This window comes from Setaria viridis, chromosome 7 (genome assembly GCF_005286985.2).
Source record: "Setaria viridis chromosome 7, Setaria_viridis_v4.0, whole genome shotgun sequence".
Lineage (NCBI taxonomy): Eukaryota > Viridiplantae > Streptophyta > Magnoliopsida > Poales > Poaceae > Setaria > Setaria viridis.
In genome coordinates, this window is record NC_048269.2 from 905,860 (window position 1) to 917,319 (window position 11,460).

General features: G+C 42.9%; 1 protein-coding gene across 1 annotated transcript; it reads left to right on the forward strand.

The window, feature by feature from the left end:
- Positions 1-1,469: 1,469 nt before the first annotated feature.
- On the forward strand, positions 1,470-2,978 carry LOC117862895 (uncharacterized protein C594.04c). Its single transcript, XM_034746445.2, has 3 exons — positions 1,470-1,759; positions 1,916-2,179; positions 2,300-2,978. The coding sequence occupies exons 1-3, from the start codon at positions 1,541-1,543 to the stop codon at positions 2,777-2,779; spliced, it is 963 nt and encodes a 320-aa protein (XP_034602336.1). The 5' UTR covers positions 1,470-1,540; the 3' UTR covers positions 2,780-2,978.
- Positions 2,979-11,460: the final 8,482 nt, after the last annotated feature.

Genomic DNA, 11,460 nt, shown 5'->3' on the forward strand with positions numbered 1-11,460 from the left:
CTAATAACTATGAACGTTTAAACAGGGCAAGGGAACCGATAAAGATAACCTAACTAGATCTAAGCCGTTCGATAACCATAAGTAACATCAAAGACAAGCAGAATATTGGACAAAGTTTAGAAAGTTCTACTTGCGATCTAAGTTAACTCGATAACTAGCCACGTGACCGAATATCAGAATATAACACTTAACTTAGAAAGTTCCGATAGAGATTGTAATGACCAGGTGATGGTACTTACAGGCTTGTCTGAGATCGAAACCGTTGCAGCCCTGTGTGCAAAAAGAAATTCATCAAGAAGCTACATTACTCCTACTCCTAAGGGTTGACGGCGTGGCGCAAAAAGATTGTATTGATTGATTGAGAGATTACCCTTTACAAGCTTTACGGGTATATATTTATACTCTAAAACTAACAGAACCAAACTTGACTAGCTACTATAGAAATCTTAACTAAATAAAGGAAATATTAAGATACACGGACTCTATTTTCCTTATGTAGAATTCTCGCTGATCAAGCTTCCTTGCCCGGCTCATCCGCAAAAAGACCGACTCCTTCAACATGGCACATGTAAAGTAAACCAACAATGCCGTATCCTTCCTTTGTTTATTCCAATTATCTTCACATGCATGTGCTGGCTCTATCTTCTTTGCATGCACTTTCTTTATTTAGCTTGTCTCTCCTTGTTTGGCCGATCCCATCAAATTAATTCTTGTATTAACCAGTCCTCAATTAGACATGGTATTTTATCAGCCAAAATCCGGTGTCAATAGATTTATCATCGACTCATCGAGTTTTGAAATCGTTTCATCAAATTTCAAACTTTCAAGTTCAGGTTCTAGGACATTTGAAGTTTTTAAATGGGAACTTGGAATTCTTGATTGCCAAAATATATAAATTTTGAATTCCACTATGCATTTAGATTTGATAATAAGTCAAACTTTATATATTTTTACGAATATTGAGTTTAATTATAACTATATTTAGTGTATAAAGTTTGTATAGTTACATTTATAGTTCAAGATACTTTTCATATATAGTACATTGTTCTTTTAAGCTATAAATAATACTCTATAATTGTGAGAAAACAGTCTAACTTTATAGAATAAAATATGTCTCACATTCTTAAACGAAGCGATTACTGCTGGACATCAAGCATTATCCTAGTTCGAATAACATGATTAAACATAATACGCATGAACCATATTTTTAAAAGAATAAACACAGGGAAATATTAAAATATCTAAAAATTTTCCCTATCAAATATAATTGGTTGATTAGATTTATGCGTAGCAAAATACCAAGACATATCCTCATACCCAAAAAAGGCCCACACAAGATTTATGGGTAGGCAGCAGAAGAAGCATCAAGCTTATTGCCAATCATCATTAACAAGATAATAAACTGCTACAGTGTTAATTTCACGGCTCTGCTTGGATGCACTCACTATAAAATCCATGGCATCGCATCCTCCCTCCTCGCACCACTCCACTGCAAAGGCGGAGCAGTTCCACTGCCGCTCACCACGCACGACCGATCGCCATGGCCGGCGGCAACCTCAAGAACTTGGTCGTCGCCTTCCTCGTCCCGCTCCCCTCCATCCTCTTCTACCTCTCCTTCGTCCGTCCCGGCGGCAATGCCGACGCCGGCCCGCTCTCCTCGTGGTGCGCCGAGCACCCGCTCCTCCTCGCCAACGTCCTCTTCTTCCTCAACGTCAATGTCCTCTTCTGGCTCGTCGGCCTCCTCCTCTCCAACCACTGGGTAAGCACTAGTCACCCCCTCTCCAATCCAGCACTTTCTTTGCTTAATGCCCCCCGGCGTTTTGTTTCGTTCCCCTGCAAAGCACTTTTACCTGCAATGTGTTCGACGAAATGCCGACTAAGTTTGTGCTGGCTGTCACCCCCTGTTGCATTGCAGCTCATCGACCTGTACTGGACCGTCATCCCGGTGATGCTGCTGCACTACTACCGGGGCCACCCGTCGTCCGTGACGGATGCAGTGAGGTCAGCAGTGGTCGTAGCGCTCACCTGGGTGTGGAGCGCCAGGCTCACGCACAACTACCTGCGCCGCGAGGGTTGGGAGTTTGGCAAGAGGGAGGACTGGAGGTTCAATGAGATGCGGGGACAGTACGGCAAGACCTGGTGGTGGATGTCATTCTTTGCCGTCTACCTCTCCCAGCAGGTATTGGCTCAATTCATAAAATTTCTCAGTGTATCTGAAGAAATGACAATCTGGCTATGAACATTCATGGTGGACAGTATCTTACTCCGAATTCCAAATCACACGTTTTTTTGCTGGCAGGTGTTCCTGATCAGTATCTGCCTGCCCATGTACGCAATCCACTCCAGCAACCAGCCATGGGGCATTTGGGACGTCGTGGCCACAGCCACCTGCATCGCCGGAATTATCATCGCTCACTTCGCCGATACCCAGCTTCACAAGTTCGTGACCAGGAACGAGAAGCTGAAGCAGCTGGGCGAGCCAACTGTCCCCACCCTCGAGGACGGCCTGTGGCAGTACTCGCGCCACCCCAACTACTTCGGCGAGCAGCTCTGGTGGTGGGGCCTGTATCTCTTTGCCTGGAACCTGGGCCAGCAATGGATGTTCGTGGGGCCCCTCGTTAACACCCTTTGCCTTGGCTATGTCACCGTGCTCGTGGAGAGGCGCATGCTGAAGCAGGAGCACCGAGCTGAGGCCTACAAGCTGTACCAGAAGAGGACCTCTGTGTGGATCCCCTGGTTCAGGAAGTCTGTCCCAGAACTGAAGCAGAAGGAGACCTAATCTCATGTTGTAGTTTACAATTTGGGTCTTTGCCACTTGTCCAGGTTGTTCACCATGCTGTTGTTCCATCCTGTAATGTCGAGTACTTGTCGTTTCATCCCTTTGTGCAATTAACTGTGCATGAACTGTACTAGCTTGTATCATGATCACCTGTTTAAGGTGTAAATTAATAATAATGTATCTTCAATGATCTGCCTAATCTCAAGCTTGCTTCCTGCTCATTTCATCCATCAGAAGGAACAAATATATTGATCTAGACTGAGATCAGATCATGCTTTCCAGCTGGGACAGCAACTTGGATTATCAAATCTGGTCAGTTACATTCTGGTCATATACTCACATCCACCCTTTTTTCCCAATGTTGACAGGACAAATGTTTATACCAATGTTATCAAATGTTTATATCAAATCTGGTCATATACTCGTATCCATTTTTTCCTAATATTGACATGAAAAATGTTTAGATCAAAGATATCTACATATGTAGTCAATTTTGTTTCTCTGCTGCAAACCCCTTCTCGTCAGTGATGCTCTTGGTTGGTTCTATCATTTCAGACTCTTGGTCCTGGACCATTAGAACCTGCAGCTCTATCAGGATCAAGCTCTTCCACCACCTTCTGAATGCCAGTGCCTGGTATGTGTTCCCATGCTTTTCTGGATATTTGAAATCAAATATGGACCTACCGACTGTTACTTGCCGCCATTTGCTCTGATTCCAGTGTTATGTTCCTGGCTGCCACGGTGTATAAAGTGGCAATGGAGACATAATAGATGACGTATTGCAATTGCTTGGTGCAATTAGTTTGTAGCTAAAAATGTAATTACGGCTTTCAGTATCTGGATGTATGGTCATAGTTTGTGCTGGATTAAGTGAAATTTTAGTTCAAATATTTCACTATATTGCCCCTATCTAGACAAGGCATTAGGCGAGTACTGACTTCTGAGTAGATTAAACTGAGCTGAGGGGAACTACAATAATTTGGCAGATGAATATTATGATGATACCCACCCAGAAAAAAGTTAGGAACATTCGATTCCTCTCCGATGAACACCAACTTTTTAAGGACTATAATCAAATGATTCACTTTTGCAGTTACTTTCGATCAAGAGCAGCACCTTTAAACTTGTGTTACAGTAGAATGATTACACGGTTACTTTGCAGCGTTGTTTATCCCCAGCCAGCTGCTGCATATGCTTGCTTGGCCGAAAAGAAGAGTGGCGTGCAGCGCAGCCTGAATATACAAGTTGATGAAAGAAGCCGGCCGCATGAAGCACTTTTACTTTTGGTTGGGTTGATGATCTTTGTATCATTATCCGAGCTGTTTGTTCATCCATGGGCCCCCAGATCTCACCAAGCTATTACAACTCTAATATTTCCCATTACGTATTCAACACACAGTTGCTAAGCAGCGGGGTAAACTATTGTATGCTGCTCAATCCAACTTGATCTGCTTTTGGCACGCAATGATGCTTTGTCAACTTTTTGGCCAAAGGGAAGAGAAAGCCACCACCGTTCGGCATTCTGAAACTCCGATTGATGCTTCTGTTCTTTGAGTTCATGGTCCTGTAAATAGTGTCTGATACTAACCATACCAAGCTTCTTTTCATCCCGGCTACCAACCTAATTGTTTTCAGCCTGAGCTATCCATTTTTATGCCAGCGCTATTATCTAAGTAAAGATTAAAATTCAAACATCCATTTCCACTGTTGTACTTCACTTGTATGAGAAACTACTGTATGCAGTGATGCAGTGGATTTCAGTTTTTGCCTGCGCCATTCTGTTTGTCTGTCAGTTTTAATATTATGCAGCTTAACCAACATAGCACGTTGCCCTCAATGCTCTGGGCGTTCTGTATGAGAACTACTTACAAATTTTTTCGACCAATCAAGATTTTTTTTACAAAAAACAAAATAAAATAAAATGCACAGACCACAGTTAAGCATCGATCTCAAAACATGAGTGCGTGCAGCCTGCACGATTTGGACCATATGTTGCAGAAACTTCCTCTACCCACTGGTCATCTCTGTTTCCAATTGAGCAATTGCTTCAACGCCAGGATTACTGTTAGTATCATATCCTAACGAGGTAAGTCTTGGGCTCTCATCTGAGTGGTTGCAATCAAAGTGTAGAGTTGTCGACACAGATATGACATGCATTATGTATAATAAAAGCTCTTTTACTGCACACAATACTACTACTTAGGGGGCGTTTTCTTCCACTGACTTATTTTTAGCACGTGTCACATCGAATGTTTAGATACTAATTAGAAGTATTAAACGTAGACTAATTACAAAACCCATTACATAAGACGAATCTAAACGGCGAGACGAATCTATTAAGCCTAATTAGGCCTAATTAATCCATCATTAGCAAATGTTTACTGTAGCAACACATTATCAAATCATGGACTAATTAGGCTTAATAGATTCATCTCGCCGTTTAGATTCATCTTATGTAATGGGTTTTGTAAATAGTCTATGTTTAATACTCCTAATTAGTATCTAAACATTCGATGTGACGGGTGCTAAAAATAAGTCAGTGGAAGAAAACGGGGCCTTAGTGGTATATAAAGTAGGACCTTTATATATAATAATGAACTATCAGCCTTCAATGCCAAATGATGCTAGGAGAGGTGCAGGGGGGATCCGCAGGGCAAAGATACAGCTTGAGGAGCGAGCCATTGCTGAGGGTGCTTTGGATGAGGCCGCTCCAGAGGACGAGTCACTTGCTGCAGCAGAGGCACCTATGCCAGCTTACCTTCCCACTGACTCAGAGGACTCCGATGAGGATAAGGACTACATGCCTACTGAGCCTACTTTCACACTCCATCGTGCTCATGACGATGAAGCAGGGACCTCTCTTTCAGGACAATGTGTGCCAGCACCGGCAGTTCCTACAGTCAAAGCAGCATAGGTAACTTAGCCTGATACTCTCACTGCTATACTTCAATTTTTAGCTCAGGGGCAGCAAGCTAGTGAGGAGACGCAACAGCAGATGCGGGCATAGTTAGCTCGCCAGTAGGTAATACTTGAGGGCATTCAGCAGCAGATGATTAACTTATAGATGTTCACTTTCTTTTCTAGCTTCTTGGGACAGTTGTACCATCACACAGGACTTGAGGCTCATCCAGCTCCTACTTCTCAGCAGCTTTAGCACGACCCTATGGCTCCTCCTCCATCGATTGGCGGATTTGTGTAACCCTTGGCTACCTTCCCAGTCTCGCCACTTCTTCAAATAGGGATGTTCTAACTTCCACAATCGAAGGCACGGTGTGACCAGAAAGAGTAGTCCTTCCTTGACCAGCTTTAGCAGAATTAGTTCTCCAGTCAACTTTAGTCAACTCAGGTGCCTGCTTCATTCTCAACAGCACCACTCACCTTTGAGCAGACACCGCAGCCTTTTCTCACTGGTCCGAGGTCTAGTTCTCCTTTTTCGTCCTTTGTGACACCTCGGTCCAAGGGGCTTGACGCGACCGATGCCACTCTTCGCGCTATCACTCAGCAGATTGACATAAAGATGGCTTCAGGGGTTGAGGTGACAGTTTCTCAGGGCGACACCACCGTTTCTACTTCTTCTGCTCCTGTCACCATAGTTGTCGCTACTTCAGCTCCTACTTCTTCCACTTCGTTCGTCCCGAGGGCTCTCCTACAGCTTCGTTCTTGAGGGCTCTCCTACAGCTTCGTTCTCGAGCTGACCCCGTTCGTTCCGAGGGCTGACCCCGTTCGTCCCGAGGGCTCTCCTACAGCTTCGTTCTCGAGCTTCGATGACGATGACGCTGACATCTTGGGCTACGTGATGCAGCCCTCTGGAGCACCTGCAACCTCTTCACCATCTTTTCCACCCCAGCAGGACTAGAGCTTTTAGGTCTCCTTTTTAGTGCATCATTGCCAAAGGGGGAGATAGATAGGGGGAGTAGAGATAGGGGGAGCTTGGAGGGAGTGTGTTGTTTCTTCTGTGGATCTTCATGTCTAGACATGTTATTTTGATCTTGTGCTTGTTGGTGTGTTGACATGTCTACTCATGTGTGTGGTTTACTTTCAGTTAATGCTTGTGTGCTTGTTTACCTTCCCTATATCTTGTCATGTGTTAATTGTGTTGAAATGTGCTTTAGATTAAAATTCTGTATCTCTACTTGTTGTGTTGTCATCTATCACCAAAAAGGGAGAGATTGAAGCACCTAGGCCCTTTCGCACCTTTGATAAGGGTGTGTTTTGGTGATAAATGATAACCATTTACTTGTGACTAACCCATGTGTTTTGAAGCGAATCAATATTGGTTATTATGTCATGAGTTAAATGGAAATTGGCCCCTCAATTTGAATTATCATGCAGGCTAAGGGCTAATGCGACAAGGCTAAGGACCTTTCTATGATGAAGTGTCACAGGGAGATGAAGGACACTTAGTGTAATATAGGCGTTGCTAGTTTGTAGCACCGTACTATTAAGAGGGGTTTCAATGTTAGTAGCTTGATATTGTGAAACTAACCACGAAAATGATGCATACTCAGCATTTTCTAGAACTTGGTAGCTCAATGAACTCAAGGAAGTATTCAAGAAGCGAAGAAATCGATGGAAAACTCAAAGGTGATTGCATTGGATGAGTGAATATGAAAAGGGGACTGTCGGATGTTCCGACGCCCTAATTCTTAGATGCGTCGGAGCAATTTTTCAGAGGTGAAAAACTAAAGGTCAAAATCAGTTGCTTCGATGGTAGAGCATCGGACAAATATTGCGTAGCACTAGATGTTTCGATGCTATGTCAAGAAGACCGTTGGAGCAAGCATGTGTTCTTTGCAAATTTCCAAAGAGGTTTTGACAAAAATACCTTTAGCACCGGATGTTCCAACACCTGTCATGTGACCATTGGATCAATGTTTCGGAGCAAGTATAGTTTCTTTGAAAACTTCCAGAGAGGTTTTGACTAGAACCCCTTTAGCACCGGATGATCTGACACTACTCAGGAGACCATCGGAGCATTCACCGGAGCAACATTTCATTGTTACTTTTGTAACGGTCATATTTTGAAGATGTGAGTGACCGAATGTTCCGACACCTTGGGGGATGGAGACCATCGGAACATCCGATGGTGTGCTTTTCTGCAAGCACTTTTTTAACGGCTAGCTGCAGTTGCCTAGCCTATATATACCCCTCCCCCAGGTCATTTGAGCTGCTCTTGACATCATGCAGTTGCAAGCAACCCATGTGTAGTTGAGAGTGTGCTAGAGCCAAAGAGTGATTTGTGATTTGCAAAATCTCAAGATTAAGGACTCCTCTTAGTGTTGGAGGGTAGCAAGTGTGTGTCTATTCATGGTTTAGCTGAGTGCTGATCAAGTGAAGTCATTGACGCTTGTTACTCTTGGAGGTTGACATCACCTAGATGGTCTTGGTGACCTGGTTCTTGATGAGCTCTTGGAGATTGTGGGAGCCCTAAGAAGAAGATCTTATACACGATGTGAAGCTCACTGTTCGAAGATGGAGAATGAGCATTCTTAGTGAAGCACTCTTATTTTTGTGACTTGAGGGAGCAAAACCCTTAGTGGGTGCTCCAACATGGATTAGGGGGGGCGTCAACTCCTCGATACCACGGGAAAAAATTCGGTTGTCTCATGTCCTCACTCTTTACATTTTAGCACTTCTTTTGAGCACTTACTTCCTACAATTTACTTATCTTTTTGCTCTTGATAAAATTGTGTTTGCTTTGCTCATATCTTGCCTAAGGAAATGATGATCATGTTAGTGTGCTCTCCTTGCTAGGTCCTTTGTTTGCTAGTGTGCTTAGTTTCTAGGTTTGAACCTTGTAGATTGGGCAACACTAGAAATCTAGGCTAAAGTTTACTTTTATTGTTCTAGAAATTTCAAAAAGTTCCAATTCAACCGCCCTTCTTGGCAACCGATCCTTACAAGAATTCAGAAACTTCCTCCAAGAGAAAATGTAGTGTTTTTTTTAGAAAAGGGAATATGTATTAATATTCCAAGAGAAAATGTAGTGTTGCAAGGGAGAAATGCAGATCCTGCAATGAGCTCTTCGATCCATTGCTAGTGAATTGAAAGATGCAGATAATAGCTGTTGCCGTGGCTTTTAGAAAAATAATATATTCTTGCTATTTTGCTATTTACTCTTTGCTTGGAGCATGAGCTAAAGAATAAAGATGGAAGGAAATTTTCTTTAGTAAAAACATAGTCATGTAGAATGAATTTTGTTTGAAGTATTGATATGCAAGGAACCTTTTCGCTTTAAACATGGAAAGAATCGTCATCTAGGTAAGAAAATTATCTTTAATTTGAAGAAGCTTTTTATTTTGAATAACTCTCTTTATTCATGCTTCATGTATCGGTCACATTCTGCTTTTTTTCCCTCATCTAATGCCTGCGTGAACACTACTCTGCTCTGCTCCTGTCTAAGCACGACATGACCAGATTACCACTTTTCTGTGAAGGATCGACACGAAGATTAACTGCTGTAAATGCAAACTGCAACATGGATGCCACTTGTCACTATAAAAATGACATAAAATTCCCACCTTCTAAGCGCATTGTGTTCAGACATCTTTTCCCCAGAGGAAATTAAGGCATAACTGCAGAACATTAACCCTCAAAGCAAGTTCGTTGAGGTTTTCCAATGAGCTCTTGGGTCCATTGGTAGTGCAGTGAGCTTCAGGTAACAGCTCTTGTCGAGGCTTTATAAAATAACATATGAAATTGCTCTTTGCTCTTCTCTTCCGGCTGCAGCTAAAGAACAAAGACGCAAGGAACTTTTCTTTTAAAAAAACAAGTCATATGGAATGAACTTTTGTTTGAAATAATCATATGGAAGGAACCTTTTTCTAAAACAAAAAATAAAGAGATGGAAAGATCTGTCGCCCAGGTAACTGAAGTAACTTGTTAGCATGCTGTCAGAAAAAAAAACAGAAAAAACATTGTTAATGTGCCATTCATTGTCTTCTCTCATATTTCCTGCATGCGTCGAATGGTCTGCTCCTGCTCCTGCTTAGGGGGTGTTTGGGAGGAGGGGACTAAATTTAGTCCCCGTCACATCGAATGTTTGACACTAATTAGGAGTATTAAATCTAGACTAATTACAAAACTAATTACACAACCTCTAGGCTAAATCGCGGGACAAATCTATTAAGCCTAATTAGTCCATAATTTGACAATGTGGTGCTACAGTAACCATTCGCTAATGATGGATTAATTAGGCTCAATAGATTCGTCTCGTGATTTAGCCTAGGGTTCTGCTATTAGTTTTGTAATTAGCTTATATTTAATCCTCCTAATTAGTATCCGAACATCCGATGTGACAGGGCTAAAATTTAGCCCCTATCTCCCAAACACCCCCTTAGTCACGCCATGACCAAACCACCTCCATTCTGTGAAAAATTTATTACTCAAGCATTACTTATTCAGCAGGAAGGAAGTAGGAACTGTATGGATTTCGCCGTCACCCAAAGCCTGCAACGTCGACGCCACAAAAATTAGATGGTAAGACGTATAACTCACCACGAAAACAGACAGATCAATTTTGTCATCCTAGCAATCGTAGTAAGAATGTTCTCTAGTTGTGGCGTATGAACACATATCTTAGATCAGTTTTAATGGAAGTTTTATATGAGTTTCATGAGCATTAAATTTAGTTGCCACATCAGCAAAATTGCTGACTTGGCAAGATCATGACGAGGGGAGTTCCATCAGATGAAAGGGGAGTTTCACCCCCACGACACCTAATGAAGTGGTGCATTGAGATTGGCCTTATTAATTGAAATAAGATAAAATAATTAATCACCCAACAATTCATTGATTACAAATTTGTTTCAAGAATGTTTCTTGAAATCAACATCGTCACACCATGGGGTTCCAGGGATAGACACACAAAACAACGCAGTCACATCAGGCCTTCTTATTTCAAAGCGCACACACATAGCAAAGCAAGACCAAACACATATGGTACGTTTGTCAGAGACGCATACAAATCAACATAGAAAAAAGCATATTAACACACTGAATTTGGCAGATACCGGCAGCATCGGACGCCAATTGTTTATTCTTGAGGAAACACATCGAAGACTTGGCTAAGCAAACAGTTGGACCCTCGTGGCGATGTAAGCACGCGACAGAAAGCAGAGCTTGCCGCTGTCGTCTCTCCTCAAACCCCCACGAAATCTATGGATGAGTTGATAACACAAGTGATTAATGGAACGTGAAATGAAACTAAAAAGAAAAAACAATGAAGAAGAAATAACTCATGCACGTACCTGGACAAGCGAGCAAGCAGCAAAGTACGTGAGGCCGGTTCACCGGAGAACCGTGGTTCTCAGCAATCGCTTCTTGTAGTACGCCGAGTGGCGCGGCGCAAAAAGGGAGGGGTCGTGGCCGACGTCCAGCCGGTCCCACTCCAGGTTGTCCCACCAGTCCTTCTCGCAGTCCACAGCAACAAGACGTCCGTGTCGACGATGGCGGTCAGTGGCCGGGAGGCGCCTCAAGCCCCAGCAGCCCCTGATGCGGACAGTCTCTAGCTCAGGAGCAAATATTTTTGCCTCGCATATCTGTTGCAGGCAAGAGAGATCGTGTAGGTACAAGTGCTTGAGCTTTGGGAATTCCAGCATGCCATTCGGATGCCTAGTAGCGACTTGCTTCAAAAAGCCAGAGTCCACTGGGAAGACCTGTTTGAGGTCACGGCAGCAGAC

What these genes read in the sequence shown, in the direction of transcription:
- LOC117862895 (XM_034746445.2), top strand. Translation starts at nt 1,541, where the DNA reads ATGGCCGGCGGCAACCTCAAGAACTTGGTCGTCGCCTTCCTCGTCCCG. An exon ending in TCCTCCTCTCCAACCACTGG is followed by an intron (nt 1,760 to 1,915) that starts GTAAGCACTAGT and finishes GTTGCATTGCAG; the next exon opens with CTCATCGACCTGTACTGGAC. An exon ending in CCGTCTACCTCTCCCAGCAG is followed by an intron (nt 2,180 to 2,299) that starts GTATTGGCTCAA and finishes TTTTGCTGGCAG; the next exon opens with GTGTTCCTGATCAGTATCTG.